The following is a 20,754-nucleotide window of genomic DNA, read 5'->3' as shown; positions in this document are numbered from 1 at the left end:
TCCTGGCCTCCTATCTGCCATATCTGGTGGGAGGAGGAGACACCACTGGGGAAATCTCTTGCCATGTAGAGCTTTGAAGGTGATAATCAGCACCGCTCCAGACTATTTTCAATCCAATGTTGGATAACTGCTTAAATGCTCACTGTCTCTCGCCCCACCTCAGTTTGATGCCCACCTACCCTGCCCAGGAGGCTGGAGATTATTGGAATTTCAAACTGCCCAGGAGACACTGGAATTCTGCACCAAAGTTACCCTGGGCTCATCCGCACTTCTCAGAATATGACTCAGTGTATCTGGTCATTCGGCAACTGTTGCCCCACAAAGATCAGAATCTCACTTCCATGCCACCTTGAGGAAAGAGCTCTCTCACTGGTATTTCCCCCATTTATCCCCCCGCCCTTCCTAGCAAATTGCTATCGGTTTTGCAAACCCCTCAAAAGTCTCCAGGGATTATTATTATTTTAATACAACTCAAAGGGCGGGAAAAACCCAGCTTCTACTAAACTACCCTGGGTGAGCGCCGCTCGGTGCAAATCGCGTATGACCATTCATCCTCATCTCTCCCTCCCTCCCTGGCCCTCTTTCACAGCTAACAGTCTTGCCCTTTCCTGCCCGATGCTTCAGATTAGACCCGCGCCCCAAATTAGCCGCGCTTCTGGGCATCGTCCTTACTTAGGCTACCATTCCAACGAGGTGTGTGACCTCTATGCAACTTGGTTATTTATACAAAAATTGGGACTTTTTAAAAATGCCGCAGGACAAATTGTTAAAAATTTGGACTGTCCCACCAAAAGCGGGATGTCTGGTCACCTTAGTCTTACCCCCACAGTATTTGTTTTCAGAGAGTAAATCATCTGTGTACCAAGTTGGGTTGAAATTGCTTGAGGCATTCCAGAGTTATGCTGGAACATACGCACACACTCACAGACTGCTACACAGATATACATACTTACATACACACACACACACACACACACACACACACACACACACATATACATACAAATTCAACCTCTGTACCAGTGGTGGGATCCAATTTTTTTACTACCTGTTCTGTGGGCGTGGATTGGTGAGCGTGGCTTGGTGGCCATGGCAGGGGAAGAATATTGTAAAATCTCCATCCTCTCCCCACTCCAGGGAAAGGATACTGCAAAATCCCCTTTTCCTCCCGATCAGCTGGGACTTGGATAGCAGAAAATAGATAGGGGCGGGGCCAGTCAGAGGTGATATTTACTCCCTGAACTACTCAAAATTTTCGCTACTGGTTCTCCAGAACTGGTCAGAACCTGCTGAATACCACCCCTGTTCTGTACTTCACATCTTCTATATTATCTTTTTAAAGTTATAGATAAGAATAATGGCTTTGCTAGTAGACTTGCCAGATTGGATCATCTCTGTTCAATATTTCTTATCACAATGCTGAATGATGCTTAAAAGGAGATATGGAATCTCCTGTTTAGCTGTCACCTTTGTCGGTAACTCTGGATCCGTCCCTGAGTAGCCACAACAGGTCCTGGTCAGCCCTAGGAGTCTCACCAGAGCAGCAGTGGGAAACGGAATGACATTCAATTAAAATGGTATTAGCAGTTCAGGAGTGGTTTTGTTTAATTTACTCCTACTCTGATGTAAAAACATTAGTGACTTTTTAAATTGGACCTCATAATGTCTCATTCCCACTCAAATGCAATGAAATTAAAGACTTTGGTGGCTAAATACCGCTTAATTTACTCCTACCGTTCTGTAATGACATTAAAGATGCTTTAGGGTAGATATTGTTTCACATCATTTTTATTCAAAGGAAAACTGAGCTTATTGGTACTATTATTAACCATATAATAAAATCACCCAAGAAATGTATCTTTACAGGAGGGGATAGGTGATTACCAATAATATTAAAAAGTAATCACTCATTTCTAATGCAGAGATATTAAAAGATATAAAAGAGACGGTGGCACGCTTTGCAATTTGCTGCAGTCTATGGCAAGAAATAATATATCTCTAAAAGGGTGGTATTTATGAAACCCCAATTAAACTGCAACCGGGCTCAAGTCACCTGTTAGCTCATGAAAATTCGTGGCCACATTTCAGTCAGAAGCTAAAAGTTGCCTACAGTCTGGCTGTAGAGAGAGAGAGAAAGAGAGAAAGAGAGAGAGAGAGAGAGGGAGGGAGGGAGGGAGGGAGGGAGGGAGAGAGAGAGAGAGAGAGAGAGAGAGAGAGATGTCCCACTTCTGCATAGCTGCCAAAGGACGCTAGGAATCGAGCTCAATTGTTAGAGAACCTTGCTTTATTCATAGGGCGCTCTTAAGTCCTCATAAACCACTCCCCACTAAAGTGAGAAAATTGGCCCAGAGAGGTATATAATTAGGTTAGTTTACTTCATTGTCATTGCACCTCGTACAATGAAATTAAATGTTGTCTTCCATGTACATTATAACTATAAAAATAAAAAACAAACAGGAACAATTAGCATATATGTGCAAGGGGAATCTTTACCTTTATCTTTATACAGTAGAAATTCAATATAGTTACTGCCCTGGGATAGAAGCTGTTATTCAGCCTAATTGTCTTTGGTTTTATTGTCCTGTACCTTCTGCCAGATGGTAATAGTTCAAAAAAAGGGGTGCCCAGATGGATCTTTAAGAAGATTTTGAACTTTCTTAAGGCAATGGGAGCTATAAAGCTCTTCCAAGGAGGGGAGAGGGCAACCAATGACCCTCTGGGCAATGATGTTGACTCTCTGGAGTGCTGTCCTCTCTGCTCCATAGCAATTGGCAAACCATACACAGGTGCAGTAAGTCAAAATGCTCTCTATGGTGCAGCTTTTCAGTCAGTTGTTGTTTCCTGAGAAGTCTCAGGTAATTGGGATCCCATCGCAGTTGAACATCCTTCCATTCCCCACCAGTCAGAGCTGAAGAAGCTTCTTGGATGAGAATTGAAACGTCTTCAAAGAAAAACAACTAAGTCCAGTTGCCTCCTGAAAAAAAGCACTTTTGGGACTTCAGTGCCTGAAACGATCCAGAGTCAGGTGTGGGGAGATTTGCCGTTCTCCTGATAGGACACCAAGTGACACACTAGCCAACACCGCATTGTAAGGCTGCCTTCGGTGGTAAGTTATGATTCAACAACACCCTCAATGTTACAGGGGAAAGGAGCAGGCAAACATGCTTACCGTGGCTGAGCCTGCCTCAAAGGCTTAATGTGGACATGCCAATCAATAAAAGAGAGTGGCCAACATGGCCGCTGAATGGACAGCCTCTTGGAAGGTTTTTCCAAAACTCTTTTGGATGGCCAGGGGTGGCTGGTGCAGTGGTGAGACTCAATTTTTTTTACTACTGGTTCTATGGGCGTGGCTTTGTGGCGTAGTGTGGCTTTGTGGGTGTGGCTTTGTGGGTGTGGCAGGGGAAGGATACTGCAAAATCCCCATTCCCTCCCCACCCCACCAGCCTGCTTTCCAGCTCCGTCTTCCTGTTCAGGGCAACAGAAGAAGATCAGCTGGGAGGCTGGGAGACAGCAGGGGCGGGGCCAGCCTATTTACCGGTTCTCCGAATTACTTAAAATTTCTGCTGCCGGTTCTCCAGAACCAGTCAGAACTGGCTGAATGCCACCTCTGGGCTGGTGGGCCTGTAAAGTCAGCCTTCCTTACAAGGTGAAGCACGCGGCAATCTCTTTTTTGAAACGAAGAAATAAATTCCGTTATTCTAACAGAAGATTTGGTTTCAAGAGTGTTGCACGAAACATTTGCTATTCCGCCAGAGGAGCAGCGCACCGGTTTCAAAGCATTAAGGAGTGGCATGAATCATCTGCCCATTATGTGAGCTCATAGCATACTTTGTATTTTTCAGGCTTATTAATATTTAGTGTCTTCAGCAAATTAAGCATCAAACTTAACTAAGGTTAAAGTATCTAACGACACTGTACACTAAAGAAAATAAATGGGTATTAATGACACTCTGAACAATTGGCTTCAGTTTTCTACCCTCTCTAATAATCACTCACAAACGTATGCTGAAGATTTGGCTCCTTCCTACGTTTCATTAATAAAGTTACTTGATTAATGGCTGCAATAATATATCAGGCGTATGATATGTTCACATTAAATGTTAATCAACAATAGCTACATTCAGAAAACATTAAGTAAATCATGATGGATGAGGCAATATTGCCCCTTAGTTGAGGAGTGCCTGGCACATACCAAGGAGCAGCCGTGATGTCTCAGGAGCTACAGCTATGGGTCCTTCATGCCCAAAGGCTGCCTGGAAGAGGAGCCGGGTGCTGCCTCCATCCTCCACAGAGGCAGGCAGGGTTGAAATGCAACCCCTCCCAGGCTCAGTTCAAAGGCCCAGTTCCAGCTGGGACAAGGCACAACTGATGGGTTTCCTATTATGGGGCAGGGGTGAAATTCCGCAGGTTCTGGAAAACCAGTAGCGGAAATTTTGAGTAGTTCAGAGAACTGGCAAATACCATCTCTGACTGGCCCCAAAGTGGGATAGGAATTGACGTTTTACAGTATCCTTCCCCAGGAGTAGGGAGGGAATGGAGATTTTGCAGTATCCTTCTCCTGGAGTGGGGAGGAAATGCGGATTTTACAGTATCATTCCCCCAGGAGTGGGGAGGGAATGGAATTTATGTACTATCCTTCCCCTAGGAGGGGGGGGGAATTGAGATTTTACAGTATCCTTCCCCTGGTTGAGGAGGGAATGGAGATTTTACAGTATCCTTTTTCCCAGGAGTAGGGAGGGAATGGAGGTTTTACAGTATCCTGCCCCTAGAGTGGGGAGGGAATGGAGATTATGCAGTCTCCTTCCCCTGGAGTGGGGAGGGAATGGAGATTTTACAGTCTCCTTCCCCTGGAGTGGGGAGGGAATGGGGATTTTATACTATCCTTGCCCTGGAGTGGGGAGGCATGGAGATTTTACATTATCCTTCCTCTGGAGTGGGGAGGGAATGGAGATTTTACAGCATCCTCCTCCTGGATTGTGGGAGGAATGGCAATTTTGCAGTATCCTTCCTCTGGAGTGGGGAGGGAATGGAGATTATGCAGTCTCCTTCCCCTGGAGTGGGGAGGGAATGGAGATTTTACAGTCTCCTTCCCCTGGAGTGGGGAGGGAATGGGGATTTTATACTATCCTTGCCCTGGAGTGGGGAGGCATGGAGATTTTACATTATCCTTCCTCTGGAGTGGGGAGGGAATGGAGATTTTACAGCATCCTCCTCCTGGATTGTGGGAGGAATGGCAATTTTGCAGTATCCTTCCTCTGGAGTGGGGAGGGAATGGGGAATTTACAGTATCCTTCCCCTGGAGTGGGATGGGAATGGAGATTTTACAGTACCCTTCCCCTGGAGTGGGGAGGGAATGGAAATTTTGCAGTATCATTCCCCTGCCACGCCCACCAAGCCACGCCCACAGGACTGGTAATTAAAAAAATTGAATTTCACCTGTTATTGGCGTTGTTGTGAAAAGAACCAGAACTGGGCTGCCTGTTGCCACAAAGCAGAACCAGACATTTCAGCTGTGGTTACTGCTATGGTGTCCTCCCTCCTCCCCACTTGCCGATGTCCTCTATCACCTCAGCTTATCCTGTTTTATAATTCTGAATAACTTTCTCCCACACAGCTCAAATATCAGGCGTTGCAACGAAACCCAGGAAGTTGTGGCCAAAGATAATTCCTTACTCCGTACCAGAGCATATATGAATGAGGGCAGGTGGTTGTCCTGTCTGTGGCCTTTCATTTGGCTCGGATTTATTAAGCAGCGTGTAAGCAAGAAGCCCCAGTGGAACTCGAGCTTCAAAAAGATTCTTAGCCTGCAAATCATTCTTTTACTTTGTAAGAAACCTTGTGAGTCAACTTGCTATATTTTTATGTTTGGGGAGCGTTGGATGTTTTTAAAAATGTGATATACCATATTTTTCAGAGTATGAGGCGCACCTTGTTCTCTCAAAAAAGAGGGTGAAAATCTGGGTGCATCTTATACACTGAATACAGCATTTCTGACCTACCGAAACCCCACCCCCTTTGCAAAAATGGATGTGCATAGCTTTTAGGAGGCTTGTAGAGTTCTCCTGAGGGGGCTGGGGAGGGCAAAAAAGAGCAAAAAATGGGCCATTTCCTCCAACCCCAGGAGCACTGTACAAGCCTCCCAAAGCGTCTGCATGCCTCCCCTTCCCCTCCCCCCCCAAAAAAACAAGGCATGCAGATGGTTTGGGAGGCCTGCAGAGTGCAAAAAACTTTTTTTAAAAAATGTACCTCTTCAAAATCATGGTGCAACTTATACTCCAGTGGGTCTTATAGTCTGAAAAATACGGTAGTTCCAAGGTCCTTCACTGTATTTTTTGTTAGAGAATATTGTTCAGAAACTGGGCCTCTTCACAAGCAAGAGTGGTGACAGTTTCTGAAAAAAAAAGGTCTGTAGCCAGCCCGGGAGCTGCCCTGTGTGCATAGCAAAGCACAGAAGATAGCTGGTGCCAGCAACAAAAAGGAAAAATACCCAGATTGAACAGCCAAAAAGCAGATGTAGAAAGAGATAAAAAAGATTTTAGAGAGGAATATGGCAGGCAAGTCTAAAAGAAAAAAAAAGTATAGCAATTAAAGTATTGAAGCGGACAAGAGATGATGGATAGACAATTTTTCATTTTTGGTGCTGTTTTGATCTGCTTTTCTTTTCCTCTCTCTCTCCTTTCTTTCTTTCTTTCTTTCTTTCTTTCTTGTGTAGGTAGATGATATGACTAGAAGTTAGGTAGAATAGAAAGAAAATGTTTTTTTTAAAAAAAGGATGACACGATTAAAAGTTAGAATAAGAGATAGAAATAAGAGAAAAGGGGAATTAGTGCAGACACTTTTATATAATAAAATAAGAGAAAACATGGAATAATTGAATGACAGTTTGCAACTTTATATAAATATGGATTACTATGAGAAAAATATATGTTGGTTGAAAGTAGTAACTATAACTAATGCTATTAGCTGTATTTGTATTAGAATATATGACACCCAGGTGCCACACTGTTCGTACATTGATATGTTTGTAAAAAGATGAAAAAATAAATAAAAACTTTTGTCTGAAAATGGCTCATCAGAAAGAATGGAAACCCCAATTTCTCTTTAGGGGTAGAAAGACATTGTGTGGGAGGATATGGTGTCTTGCAAGAAGCTTGTCTTCAGCGACATATGAAGAGAAAACACCCCCCCCAACCCAGTCAAAACTCGAAGACACAAAGAGAGAGAGAAAGAGTCGTCCGTGTCAGGCAGAGTGTGGGTTGAAGAATTCCCTCTCTTAAGGAGAGGACTGCCCGGCAAAGCTCCCCTATCCTGTGGGTCAAGTGAGGATTTTGACAGGTGAAAGAACGAAGAAACACTAGCCTCCTACTCTCAAATTCCTCTCTAAAATGTGGAATCCTGCAGGAAGCTCCTCGTTAATGGGGACAAATGGCAATGCTGACTAGTGGTACACCACCCAGCTGGAGGAAAAGGATGCTATTTCATAGCATGGACAGGAGCTATTCTGGAGTGGGATGACGGCTCCTTTCTTTCACTGCAGTAGAAGCAAAGCAGAACCAGCAACATTTTAGTCGTTTAATCTTCTGCTTTTGAATTCAACAACGGAATCTAAACAAATATGACTATTAGCCAAAAGGGTTTTAAAGGAATAAAAAGAAATAAGTGCGTTTTTAAAAAAAAATATTTTAGGAGGTCTTATCTTGCTATTTATATTGTTATGAAAATGAACACTGAAAAAATATCTGCTCTTAATTTGCAGCAATCATTAATTTGCCCTCACTTTTTAAAACCAGTTTACTCATAAAGGCTTCAAGACCTACTTTATTTTTCGTAACCGAATAACAGAGTTGGAATGGACCTTGGAGGTCTTCTAGTCCAGCCTCCTGCTCAATTTTAATCACACAGGTTCCGCAAAGACGATTAAACAAGAAATGCCAACACTTTCCCGTGGATTAAATCGATTTCTTCAGTGCCTAGATTGAAACCTGAAATGTTTTTCACCTCGAGTATCCCACGAGCTTTCATTTCCATACTGAACCTTAGAAAGAGGCCCGATGGAAGATCGCTAGTAGAATGTTTTCCAGCACCATTAACAGAGCAACTGTCTTGGCACAACTTTCCTCGTGAGGAATTCACCTGTATGGGGCTTTACGCCATCTCTCTCCCCCCAAAAGTTACTGGCAAATTGCACACTTGAATGTGGGAGAGATTTTAAAGCTGGGGGATACTCAGTGAGACAGAAAATGCTAAGTGAGACAGAAAGTATTAAAGTTTTACATTTAAGCAAAAAAAAAAATGCACAAGTACAATATATGTGGTACCTTGCTCAACAATAGTAACTGTGAGGGGGATCTTGGATGCCTAGTGAATAATCATGTAAATATGAGCCAGCCGTATGCAGCAGCTGCCAAAAAAGCCAACACAGGTCTAGGCTGCACCCACAGAGGGAGAGAATCAAGATCATGTGAAGTGTTAACACAACTTTATAATGCTTTGGTAAGGCCAAACGTGGAGTACTGCATTCAGTACTCCACAATGTAAAAAAGGATGTGGATGTGGAGACTCTAGAAAAAGTGCAAAGAAGAGCAACAATGATGATGAGGGGACTGGAGGGTAAAACATATGAAGAAAGGTTGCAAGAACTGGGTATATCTAGTTTAATTAAAAGGAGGTTGCAGGAACTGGGTATGTCTAGTTTAATGAAAAGAAGGACTAGGGGAGACATGATAGCAGTGTTCCGATATCTCAGGGGTTGCCACAAAGAAGAGGAAGTCAAACTATTCTCCAAAGCACCTGAAGGCAGGACAAGAAGCAATGGGTGGAAACTAATCAAGGAGAGAAACAACTTAGAACTAAGGAGAAATTTTCTGACAATTAGAACAATTAATCAGTGGAACAACTTGCCTCCAGAAGTTGTGGATGCTCCAACACTGGAAGTTTTTAAGAAGATGTTGGATAACCATTTGTCTGAAGTGGTGTAAGGTTTCGTGCCTGAGCGGAGGGTTGGACTAGAAGACCTCCAAAGTCCCTTCCAACTCTATTCTATTCTATTAATCTCCAAGTGATTGTATGAGTCTATCAACAATACTTTTTTTCGTGGCCCCACCGAATTTGAATCAGAGTCCTTGCTTTTGTAAGGACTCTGATTCAAGTATGAATCTGAAATGGATCTTCAATGAACCCTTTAAGGAACTTCTCTTGCCCCATTTCAGCTGGATCATCAATTGATCTTCAAACTCCTTCCTGCTCTCTTTGGACAGCCGAAGCCAGCCAGCTGCATCTGCAGGAGCTGAAATGGGCTCCCTTTCCCAAGGGAATGTAAGCACCATAGTGTAGAAAGTTTTATGCCTTCTGCTGGGCTTTTGAATTTCAGCTTGCATTCCGATTGGTTGTCAGACTCCCATGCAGGGGCAACTCTGTAGGCTGCCCTGAGTCCCAGGCTTGATTAAGCTTTGCTGGGTGATGTAATCTTCCCAGGTGCCATGTGGTGAGATGGGTAGAGGGCCAATCCTATAATGTCCTTAGGGCCATATCCCATCACCCTGGAGCTGAAGTTGTGTGTGTTTGGGGGGGGAGGGGACAGGGAGCTGCACGGAGCTGCTTTGTCTTAATTCCTAATCCCTAATTTAATCAGCAATAGCCAATGGGAGTTTATAAGGGTGAGAACATTGTAAGTAGCCTGAGTGTAGTCATTTGACTGCCAGTGTAAGCTAATGATTCCCTCCATAGAATCTAACTAGAATGCATTAGTCTACAGCCAGATAATAACAATGTGCCTTTAACAAGCAAAGTGAGTCGGATTTCCAGATAAATATCCTGCTGTTGTGGCCTGCCAGCAGAGCTGGCAGCAGATTCAGACAATGAAGATGTTGGAGAGTGGAACATGGGCCAGTCCTGGAGTCTGGGGAAGGCTCTGATGAGGGCTCTGTGTTGGAGGCAGAGAGGGGGCCAAGGCCGTCTGACAGTTTTCAGTTGCCTTCAGTCAGTCATCAGTGAGGCAGATGAACAGCTGGAGCCTGTTCCCAATGTGCGCATTTGCAGAGTTGCCAGATGAAGGGAAAGCTAAAGAATGGGGGTTGTCTTGGGAGTAAGGCCACAGGTGGACAATGAATGTCCCCTCCCAGAGGAAATAAAAGAGGAGCGAAAGGGGAGTGGAGTTTGCAGGAGACAATTAGTTCGCCTCGTTGGTTCGTGACCCTCTGAGACTCCTTGCCAAGTTTTGCAGCTATCAGTCTGGCAACTCTCCAAGCCAGATAAGGTCTGTAACTGTAAATCCTCCCTTGAAAGACTTTGCTGGATGTGAATGAGCAGAATTCAGAGTCAATTAATAAAAGGGATTTTTGTCGGGACAAGGTGTTTGCTTCATGCTCTTGGGAAGCCTCAGTTAGAACACCTACAGGACCATACCTGTCCTGTAAGATCCATCAGGAGAGACTGGGGTCCCCATCTGTAAGGCCCGGGAAAAGACCCTTCTTCTTCTCTCCAAAGTTTAGGCTTGCTGGGGCCTTGCTGGGATCTGTGCAGCCCTGAAAACTTGAGTTTTGTTTTTTTTAAGTCTTTATTGTTTTTTATTGTTTTGTATGTGAGATGGCCAACAGTACAAATGTGTTAAAAATAAATTGTAGGCAACAGAATAAAAATGCAACTTTTTGTTGTCGTTGCAAATGCATCTTTCCCTGATGCATTCTGTGGAACTGAGCAACTGAAGAATGTCAGCTGGTGAAGAAAACTCAGGTTTGCCAGAGCCAAATTCACACTCCAAAGGTAGTTATGAACACAGAAAAAGGACACACTTTGGCCAGCTGCAAAACCTCCAAGCAAGAGGAATACAGAGGGCTCTGTGTAGGAAAGAGTTTGCTTCACAGTGTGGAAAACGTTACACACTGAATGCGTTTGTGGGAGAGAAAAAGACAGGGATCCGTAAGGCTCAAATCTCTTCTAGTACAGTGGTCTCCAACCTTGGTCACTTTAAGCCTGGAGGACATCAACTGGAGTTGAAGTCCTCCAAGCTTAAAGTCACCAAGGTTGGAGACCCTTGTTCTAGAAAGTTCTGGCTCAAAAAAGTCAGGTCTCAAATTCGCAACAGTTTGAACTGGGGAGGGGGCAGATGGGATTTTTTTCAGGCATAAAATAGTTTCTCAAGTTGTAAGTCTTACGATGTGTTGGAAGAAATGTCCATCTGGGTTCAGTCCAAGTGAGGAGAAAGACTCTGGAAACACGGAAGCTGTTTGGAAAGATGGTTTAATGGTGAAGCAGTACCACCAAGCACGTGTGATTCTAGGTATATGGCCACATGGAGACTGAGTATTATTTATACCCTCTCTTGGGCCTTGCCCTTGAGCTTCCTGTTCCTGTGGGAAAGATATGTATTCTATTGGTTGCTGTCAGACTCCCATGTGGAGTCCCATGTTTGTTTGAATCAAGTTTGGTGGAGCCTTGGGTTGATGTAATTTCTCCAGGTGATTTCGCAATGCATTGAGCTCTGCTTTCAGATGGGTAGAGGGCTAATCCTATCATGCCCTGAGGGGTCGTATCTTAATCCCATCACCCTGGAGCTGAAGGTCTAATGGTCTTGAAGATAGGCTGCCTCAGTCTTAATGTGCACCAATATCTGCTAGGGGCAGGAAGCTGCAGGGAGCTGCTTTTTTGTCTTTAAAAAACTGTTTTTCCTTCTCTCGTCCAGGAAAATATTATATTCTGCCTTTTTAAATATTCTTCAAAACATTTTATTCTCCTAGGAAGGGGTTAGGTGTTAACTTTCTTCAGACGTAAATTTCGCCTAATTCAATGGGGTGCTTTACTCGCATGTCCAAACTCTGGAACTTTTAAGACTTGTGGACTTCAACTCGCAGAATTCCACTCTGGGAGTTAAAGTCCACAAGTCTTAACGTTCCCAAGTTTAGACACCCTTGCAAATAGACTTTGTTCTAGCTTTTTTATTTATTTTTTATTATTCATTAATTAAATGAATAAATTCTAAAATTATTTAGAATATATGGGCTTCATTCAATTCAATTTATAGGCGAAGTGGCGCAGTGGTTAAATGCAGCACTGCAGGCTACTTCAGCTGACTGCAGTTCGGCTGTTCAAATCTCACCGGCTCAGGGTTGACTCAGCCTTCCATCCTTCCGAGGTGGGTAAAATGAGGACCCGGATTGTTGGGGGCGATATGCTGACTCCGTAAACCGCTTAGAGAGGACTGAAAGCCCTATGAAGCGGTATATAAGTCTAACTGCTATTGCTATTGCTATTGCTAAATTCAAAGGCAACCAAGATATGGAAAGTTTTTTTCTAAAATGTATACCTGTTTCAGAACGCAGGTCAGATTTTCCACCCAAACGTTCCTCTGGGACGCAGAGATGCCAACCCCCCCTCCCCCACCCAGGAGGCAACCCCTCCCTTCTCGTGGGGCGGAAATAGCCCACTCCCTCCCGCCAGAGCAGGGCCGCTCATTCCGGCGCCCTCTCGCTGCCTCCGCTCTCCTGCGGCAAAAGGGCGACTCCCAGCGGCCTCGGGCGGAACTACAACTCCCAGCGGCCCCCGCGGGGCCCGATGTTCCTGGCAGCTGGGGAGCGCTCGGGTTTTGGAAGCCTGGTCGGAACGACGCTGAAATAGCCGGACAAAGCCAGTACGGAATCCGCCTTCCTCCGGGACGTTTCCCCGAGCAGACCTCGAGGCGAAAGAGCTGGAGGCCGCCTGCTGAGGCTCCCTCGGGGTGATGTCAGTATGAGCCGGGCCAATCGAAGAGGGAGCTGCCAATAACAGGCGCGCGGTGACGTCGTATCTGTTTGGCGATTGGCGGCGCGTGCAGTGACAACGTGGCTGCTTGGCAATTGGCGGCGGCGGGCGGCGCGCGCAGTGACGTCGTGGCAGGCGGAAGCGCGGCTGTGTGTGTGAGAGAGAGAGAGAGAGAGAAACAGAGCGAGAGACCCCCGCGGGGCGGCGGGAAGGCCCGACTGGTGCCGCCGATGTCGCCGCAGCCGCCCATGGAGGCGATGGAGGCGCCGCTCAACTTGGTGAGGGCCGCCAGGAGGGAGATCCAGCCGGCCCGGGGCTTCCCCGAGGGCTCCGTGGCCGGCCCGGGGTTGTAAACCCGGACCAGGAGCAACCAAGCACGGAGGGAGGGGCGGCCGGAGCTCCCGAGGGGCGGAAAGGCGGGGATTTAAGGTGTCTTCCTCCCGGGAAACGGGGCTCCGGGGCAGGCGGGGAGGTCGCGGGGTGGTGGGCGCGGAGCCTGGCCGGCCTTGACGTCGGGGCTGCCGGTCAGAAGAGGGTCCTGCTCAGGCGGCCGTCGAGACGCTGGGCAGTCAGGCGGCTCTCTTGGTGCCCCCCCCCCCCGGGTCCCAGTGCCTCTGAGGGGAGGCCGCCTGACTCGGTGCCCACAGGATACTGCTGGGCCTATGGTGCCGCTGGGAGAGGTTCCTATCCGGGCAACCTCCTGGGAAGAATCCTGGCTCCCTTTTTGTGGTCTACTATGCTTGCCTGGGACGCTGAGCTTGTTGATCAGAAGGTCGGCAGTTCGAATCCCTAGTACGGCATAACTGAGCGAGCTCCCATTACTTGTCCCAGCTTCTGCCACCCTAGCAGTTCCATAGCATGTAAAAATGCAAGTAGAAAAATAGGAACCCTTCCCAGACGTTGAGTTATGCCATTCACATGACCACAGAGATGTCTTTGGACAGTGCTGGCTCTTCGGTTTTGAAACGGAGATGAGCCACCGCCCCCCAGAGTTGGGAACAACTAGCATGTGTAAGGGAACCTTTACTTTTACCAGATGATAAAGGGGAGATATGTTGACAAAGTTGTTTCTTTCTTTTCTTGGCTGGGGATTGGCTCATTGTCCGGCCATCAAGTTTTGTGATCCCTTTGTGGAAATGGATGGAGCCCTTGAGAGTCTAAATTTTGGTCCTCCTGATGGGGTCGACTTGCAGCCCTCCTGGCTGATTTCATGGCGGATGGGATGGGTCTGGGCAGGGCAAAGCGTCCTTTCCTGTCCTTCCATCTCTGAGGAAGGCAGAGAGGCTTCTTGTAATGTTGCCCGCAGCAGCAGCGATGCAGGCCTTAATCACCCATCGTCCAGTTGGAGTGTTGTGATCGGTCTCCGGGAGGACCTTTGGAGATGACACAGAAAAGCCACATCTTGAGGCAGAAATGCAGTGGTCAGATGCCCATTGGGGTCACAGTGCAGGTGGTTCTCACTTAGTTACGGTTTGACTCTACAATGGACTTCAAAAGGTTCTTACCATCCAATTCCGGAGCTCATACACGACACTTGTGATCGCATGGCTGCCATTTCAGGCGCCTGGCAACCCGACTTCCCTTTATGGCCAGTTGCAACGTTCTTCGGTTGCATGATAAGCAGCTAAGTAATAAAACTGGTCCCCATAGGAACACATTGACTTGCTTAACAACCAGGGTGTTTGCTTAATGAGCGCTGCAATAAAGATTGTAAAATCAGGTTGGTTGTGTGGGGGCCTCAACAGCCATCATAACCTATGATGGAAATTCAGTTGGGGACCATCTGTAAGATCTGTCTTAACCTATTTTGGTGATAAATTTTAGGTGTTGAAAGGGGGGGGGGTTATTGTGCTTTAGGAACCCAGAGAACTGTTTATAAGCAAACATTTAAATTATGTTTTAAGTTAACAAATTAAAATATTTTGGAGCAATAATCTTGCATGAATAGAGAACATGGGGTGTGAATGATGTCAGTTTAGAGGCCCAGCCCAGGTTTTTTATTTATTTATTTAGTTTGCCAAACATGTAAAAAAATAACAGGTATAAGCATAAATATAAATATGAACACAGTCAATGGGTACGAATAAATGGGGACATTAGGACAGGGATGGTAGGCACACTGGTGTGCTTATGCACACCCCCTTACAGACTTCTCAGGAATGGGGTGAGGTCAACAGTAGACAGTCTTACGGTTAAAATTATGTGGGTTTGAGGATGTTACAACAGAGTCAGGTAGAGCATTCCAGGCATTGACCACTCTGTTGCTGAAGTTGTATTTTCTGCAATTGAATTTGGAGCAGTTTACGTTAAGTTTGTATCTGTTGTTTGTCCATGTATTATGGTTGAAGCTGAAGTAGCCGTTGACAGGTAGGACATTTTAGCAGACAATTTTGTGTATTACACTTAGGTCAGATCGTAGGCGGTGTAGCCTGTTGTGAGTGTAGGACTCTTCTTGTGAAATATCTCTGGAGTCTCTGGATGAGATGTTCCTATTTCACAAGGGTTCTGTGTGTGTGTGTCTCCTTTTGCTTTTCTTGTTTTATTTTGCTTCTCCTGCCTTGTGAGCCACTTTGCAAGTTCTCTTAGCTTTGTGCCCAGACAGTGGACATCTGGGCAGGTAAATGTTTTAGCTTCCTTGGTAGAAAGCAATTCATGTACATGTCATCCCACGGGGGTCAGTTAATCTGCAAATCTCTCTTGTTAGAGGCATTCAAGCAGCGGCATCCCCTCCAGGTGTTTTAAAGGTTTGGCTTTTTCTAGGCTCATCAGCAGAGCAGAAAAGCTGACCATTTGCTGGCTGCGGGGAAGTACGAAGAAGCCATTTCATGTCACCGAAAGGCAGCAGGTGAGCCATGGTGGGTGTTTGTTTGAACCCCCATCCCCAGGCATCCCTATTATGACGGAAGCTAAGTCAGTGCAAAAGGTGCGGTAAGTAGGCGAGATCCTTGCTGGTCAGGGATAAGGATCACAGTGAAAGGTTGGGTGGTGGTGAAAGCATCAGGCTAGAAACCAGGAGACTGGGACTTCTAGTCCTGCCTTTGGGTTGGATGGTGGCTGGATGACTGGTCAGTTGCTCTCTCTCTCACCTCATGGGTTGGTTGTTTTTGGAAAATAAGAGGAGGAAGGAGTATTAGCTGTGTTTTCCGGTTTGGGTTATTTATCAAAATAATAAAGGTGGGATATAAATGATATAAATGAAAAGGGACATGAAAAAGTGAGCCCCCATTACTTGTCCCAGCTTCTGCCAACCTAGCAGTTCAAAAGCATGGAAAAATGCAAGTAGAAAAATAGGAACCACCTTTGGTGGGAAGGGAACAGCGTTCCGTGTGTCTTCGCTGTTTAGCCATGCCGGCCACACGACCACGGAGATGTCTTCGGACAGCACTGGCTCTTCGGCTTTGAAATGGAGATGAGCATCACCCCCTAGTGTCGGAAAGGGGAACCTTTACCTTTTTATCCATGAAAAAATAAGTATGTCATCGGAACCGGAATCACAGTTCTTACAGGGAGTCAATAGTTCAGTCCATTGTCCTAACACTCCCAGTTCAGAGCGTGAAGGTCTCCTTGCAATGCTGCTTTTAAAGGGGTGGCAGAAAGCAGTTTGGCTGCCAAGTTGTACTTCACGTACAGCTTGAAGATTCACGTTTGGAAATAAAAGTGATTTTCTAGTCACTTGTCAAAAGTTGTCATGGGGGGTGGGGGGGAGGCTCCTTTTAAAAGAAGAAGGCACCTCCTGTCCTCCCTTGGGCGTTCTCTCTGTGTCAAGGGGCTGCAGAAGCCCTGCCCGACCGAGGTCACCCAGTACAGCTGCGCAAAGCGGCCTCTCTAAACTCTTGTCACTATTTTGTGTGTTTTGCAGCGTATCTTCTGGAAGCTATGAAGTTGACTCAATCAGATCAGGTGAGGTTTCCCTCCACAATGGTTGTTCTAGCAATGAACCGTTCTAGGGGTGACTGTGATCCCAACCCGGAACCTGGGTGGCAGCTGACCCTTTTATGTGTGTGCGTGGGGGGGGGGGGGGGCAGGACATAGTAAGTGGGAAATGAAAAAGAAATGGCACAATCTGAAAGGAAGTCTTGTCCAAACTGTCCCGCGAAAAGCCAGATTAGTCCTTGACTTTTGACCTCATTTGGGACCAGAACTTCCACTGCTAAACGATGCAGCCATTATGCAAGTTGTGCCAATTTTACAGCCTTTCCCCCCTTGAAGTTGTTAAACAAATCACCATGCTTTTTGAGAGAATCTCGGCTTCCTCCGTTGACTTTGCTTGTTGGAATTCAGCTGGGAAGATCACCTGTGGTGATCATGTAACTCCAGGACCCTGTAACCATTTTAAATACATACTGCTTGGCAAGTGTCTGAGGGTTGATCGTGACCGCAGTGGTCGTAACTGTGAGGACTGGTCATAAGTCACATTTTCAGCATTGCTGTAACCTTGAATAATTGCTAAATGAATGGTTGAAAGTCAAGGACTAATTTGGGTGAGCTTAGCACTTAGAAAAGAACAGATATTTGGAGGGTGAGGGTGGTTATGGCTTGTATGCCTCGCATATTTATTGCTATATCAATAGCCAGTTTGATCTAATGGGTAAAGCACCAGGCTAGAAAACCAAAGATCGTGAGTTCGAGTCCTGCCTTAGCTATGAAAGCTAGGGGACCTTCAGCCAGTCACTCCCTCTCAGCTCCAACTCACAGGTCTGTGGTGATTGTTGTGGGGAAAATTGAAGGAGGAAGGTGTGTTGGGGCTGTTCGGCACCTTCAGTTGCGTGTAAAAAATAATAAAGGTAGCACACAAAGGAAGAAATAACTAAATTCAGTAGAAAAGTACCAAAGAGAAGCTGCAATGCATCCATATACGATGATTTGTCTCCTGTCTTGGTTTTTTTGCACAAAATGTGACTATCTTGGGAGGAGGGAAGAATGGCTGCACCTGGGAGAAGGGCTTCACAAGCCAGTTACTACCCTGTTTCTCTGAAAATAAGACATCCCCTGAAAATATTTAACCGCATTCATAGCCGGTCCCCTCCATTTCCTTTGGTGGCTTGCTGCACAAATAACACGAGGTTAGACGAAGCCGGAGGGGGTGGAAGGGAGGGGGAAACATGCCCCATGCGCCCCACATGCCCTTACCTAACGGCCGCTCCCACAACCCTAGCCCCCACGCCCCTTCTGTCACGCCAACGGCCGCCGCAAAAAGAGCAGCAGGTTCAGCGATGTGCAACACAGCAGCAGCTATGAGGTGACCACGCTCGCCGCCTCCTGCACCTCAAAAATAATAAGACCTCCCCGAAAATAAGACCAGGCGCTTATTTTGGGGTTCAAAAGAAAATAAGACCCTGTCTTATTTTGGGAGAAGCACAGTAGCAATTGGTACCCTGCCGAAGTGGGTCAGTTGGTTTTCTACCCAAGCGCAAATATTCCACACCATCTACAGTCTTGTGCAGGAACTGGGCAGCCATCAGGGGGAAAGAAGGTCACTGCTCAGCCACATCAGGCAGTGGGGCTCTTCATTCCTATGGAACTCGCCATCTGCGTCGGTGGCAGCTTCTCCAGGAAGGAAGACCAGCCTTTCTTAGCTGCAGTCTGGAGGGAAAGTCTGGGGTGGGGAGGGCTGACCTGATGCCTTGTCATTGCTTGCTTGGCATAAAGATGAACTTTGTTTTAGGAAAAAAGGGGACAGAAGCCAGATTTATGATTTAGCAAATTCTTCATGCATAGAAAAAGTTTGGTTCTAACTCAGAATAGAATAGAGTAGAATAAGAATAGGATAGAATAGAATAGAATTCTTTATTGGCTAAGTGTGATTGGACACACAAGGAATTTGCCTTAGGTGCACAAGACAAGAAACATTAAGTCAAGAATCATAAGATGCAACACTTAATGATAGTCATAGGGTCCAAATAAGCAATCAGGAAACATAAGGATACAAGCAACAAAGTTACAGTCCTGCAGTCATAAGTGGGAGGAGATAGGTAACAGGAATGATGAGAAGATTAATAGTAATAGTAATGGAGCTTTAGTGAATGGTTTAATAGTGTTGAGGGAATTAATTGTTTAGCAGAGTGATGGCGTTTGGGGAAAAACTGTCCTTGTATCTAGTTATTCTGGTGCGCAGTGCCCTATAACGTCGTTTTGAGGAGAGAAGTTTAAACAATTTATGTCCAGGATATGAGGAGTCTGCAGATATTTTCATGGCCCCCTTTTTGACTCGTGCAGTGTACAGGTCCTCAATGGAAGGCAGGTCCAACTCAGGGTCTAACTTAGCTTGACATTGTGGGGGAAAAGAGTTTGTTTTTCTGATTAAAAGCAATGGCTTAAGAATTCAGACAACAGAATTCATAAAACAGATGTTTTATGCCCAACTGGCTTCTAAAACTGGGCCCACTGGTGGGAGCTCTAGGACTTGTGGTTCTTTGGATGCCAAAACTCATTTTATTCCCTGAGAGGCTGATCAAGAAGACTTATCCTTTTTGTTCCTTGGCAGGCCCAGTTATCCCTGGAGTTGCAAAGGAAGAGCCACCTGAAACAGATCCCCCTTATCCAAGAGCGATGGAAAAGGACGCAAAGGGACGAAAGGTTGAAAGTGCGCCCTCTTGTGGACAAAGAGAGTGTGGCCCACCTGCAGAGCTCTTCTAAGCTCTCAGCGGAGGACCCCGAGGACCAGCATGGAACGCCGGCCAGCCTCAAGTACAGGGCCCCCTTGGAGAAGGAGATGAAGGGCTTCCAGGGGGTCTTGGACAGGGATCCGGACACTCTGCTCTTTCTGCTTCAGAAGAGGAAGGAGCCTTCCCCCGACGCCTGCGTGAAGAGCAGGCCTCCAAAGGACGACAAGATGAAAATGGAGGAGCAGGCCACCAAAATCGCAGTCCTGGAGCAGCACGTGGAGATGCTGTTTGCTGACAATGAGAGACTGAGGCGGGAGAACCGGCAGCTAAAAGCGGAGCGAGCCAGGCTGCTGAAGTCCCCACTGGAAAAGGAGCTGGATGCAGATGCTGACTTTGTGGAGAAGTCAGAGCTGTGGGGCCTCCAGCAGCTTCCGGAATCTGCCGCCGCCTCCGCCGCCACCACCACCACCCCCTGGCAGAAATTGGCTGTCAGTGCTGGGAAGGGCAAGGACATTCCCATCCCCAGCCTTCCCCCCTTGGACATTCCCTCCCCGGAGTTCCCACTGGTGGAACTCTCTGAAGATCTCTTGAAGGGGTTCATGAACAACTAAGGGAGGACCACCACTGGGTGGTGGATTTGTCCTGGACTTTGGGGAGTGGACGCTGCTGGAACATCCATAACTGAAGGGAGAAATCCTTGTTACTTGGTCACTGAAAAAAAATGCTTGATGTTATGAATTGGTGAAGCAAAGGCATTTACCATCGTTGGTAAAAGCTAAGCTCTCCTTGTTCTTTCTTCAAGCCAAAGGCCGGAAGGAGGGAGTCTTGAACCTCCCTCCTGCAGGGCTCCCTCAAGTATTCTTTGGATGCAAACGGATCTCTTATGCCATAAAATAAGGTGAATCCTGTGTGGCACATGGTAACAATTTTGGTAGTGCAAGACACTTTCTATCATGCATTGGATTGCCGTTTTCTTTTAATCATGCACAGACACTAGTAAGCGATTCTTGTTTCCCTTCCTTCATAGGACGGATCTGTGTGCCACACTTTGCACCCCTAGCTTAATGCATAACATCAGCCAATCAGGAGTAAAGCTAAATTTCCAGATATTTTTAAGGACCCAAATTTAATTCTTCTGAAATATTTTGATTTGTTTACATAATCAGGGTGCTTCGTAATGTGTTTTCTGCATATGGAACAAGCATTGCTCTAAACAATTAGATAAGAATATTTGTTGGTGCATGATAGGAAAGCATAGCTGAGAAAGAATAAAATGTTACAGGTCTAACTTGAATCATGTGTTTGTTTTCTTTTTAACATGCAAGTATTGAGTTTCGGAATTCCAATACTGAATGCAACAGTAGCCTGCCTTTATGTAGTAGGATGTTTAAAGATTTTAGCAGACATCATTTTG

At 46.0% G+C, this 20,754-nt stretch overlaps 1 protein-coding gene across 5 annotated transcripts; it reads left to right on the top strand.

The window, feature by feature from the left end:
• Positions 1-12,528: 12,528 nt before the first annotated feature.
• Positions 12,529-20,634, top strand: NRBF2 (nuclear receptor binding factor 2). Of its 5 annotated transcripts, none has more exons than XM_087701899.1 (4): positions 12,529-12,717; positions 15,496-15,580; positions 16,595-16,635; positions 19,220-20,634. In XM_087701899.1, the coding sequence occupies exons 3-4, from the start codon at positions 16,612-16,614 to the stop codon at positions 19,949-19,951; spliced, it is 756 nt and encodes a 251-aa protein (XP_087558025.1). In that variant the 5' UTR covers positions 12,529-12,717; positions 15,496-15,580; positions 16,595-16,611; the 3' UTR covers positions 19,952-20,634. The 5 variants fall into 5 exon arrangements, with proteins under 5 accessions (XP_087558025.1, XP_013915372.2, XP_013915371.2 ...); XM_014059896.2 differs by lacking the exon at positions 12,529-12,717 and adding an exon at positions 12,738-13,013; XM_087701898.1 differs by lacking the exon at positions 12,529-12,717 and adding an exon at positions 13,227-13,746.
• The last annotated feature ends 120 nt before the right edge of the window (positions 20,635-20,754 follow it).

This window comes from Thamnophis sirtalis, unplaced genomic scaffold, assembly GCF_051295495.1.
Source record: "Thamnophis sirtalis isolate CommonGarterSnake01/CBP01778 unplaced genomic scaffold, rThaSir2_p1.2 scaffold_15, whole genome shotgun sequence".
NCBI classification, from domain to species: domain Eukaryota; kingdom Metazoa; phylum Chordata; class Lepidosauria; order Squamata; family Natricidae; genus Thamnophis; species Thamnophis sirtalis.
Note: the sequence above shows the minus strand (reverse complement) of the source record. Positions and strands in the feature narration are given on the sequence as shown.

Coding starts and splice junctions, on each gene's coding strand:
- NRBF2 (XM_014059896.2), top strand. CDS start 12,966: ATGTCGCCGCAGCCGCCCATGGAGGCGATGGAGGCGCCGCTCAACTTG. Junction 13,014..15,495: donor TGGAGGCGCCGCTCAACTTG/GTGAGGGCCGCC, acceptor GGCTTTTTCTAG/GCTCATCAGCAGAGCAGAAA. Junction 16,636..19,219: donor AGTTGACTCAATCAGATCAG/GTGAGGTTTCCC, acceptor GTTCCTTGGCAG/GCCCAGTTATCCCTGGAGTT.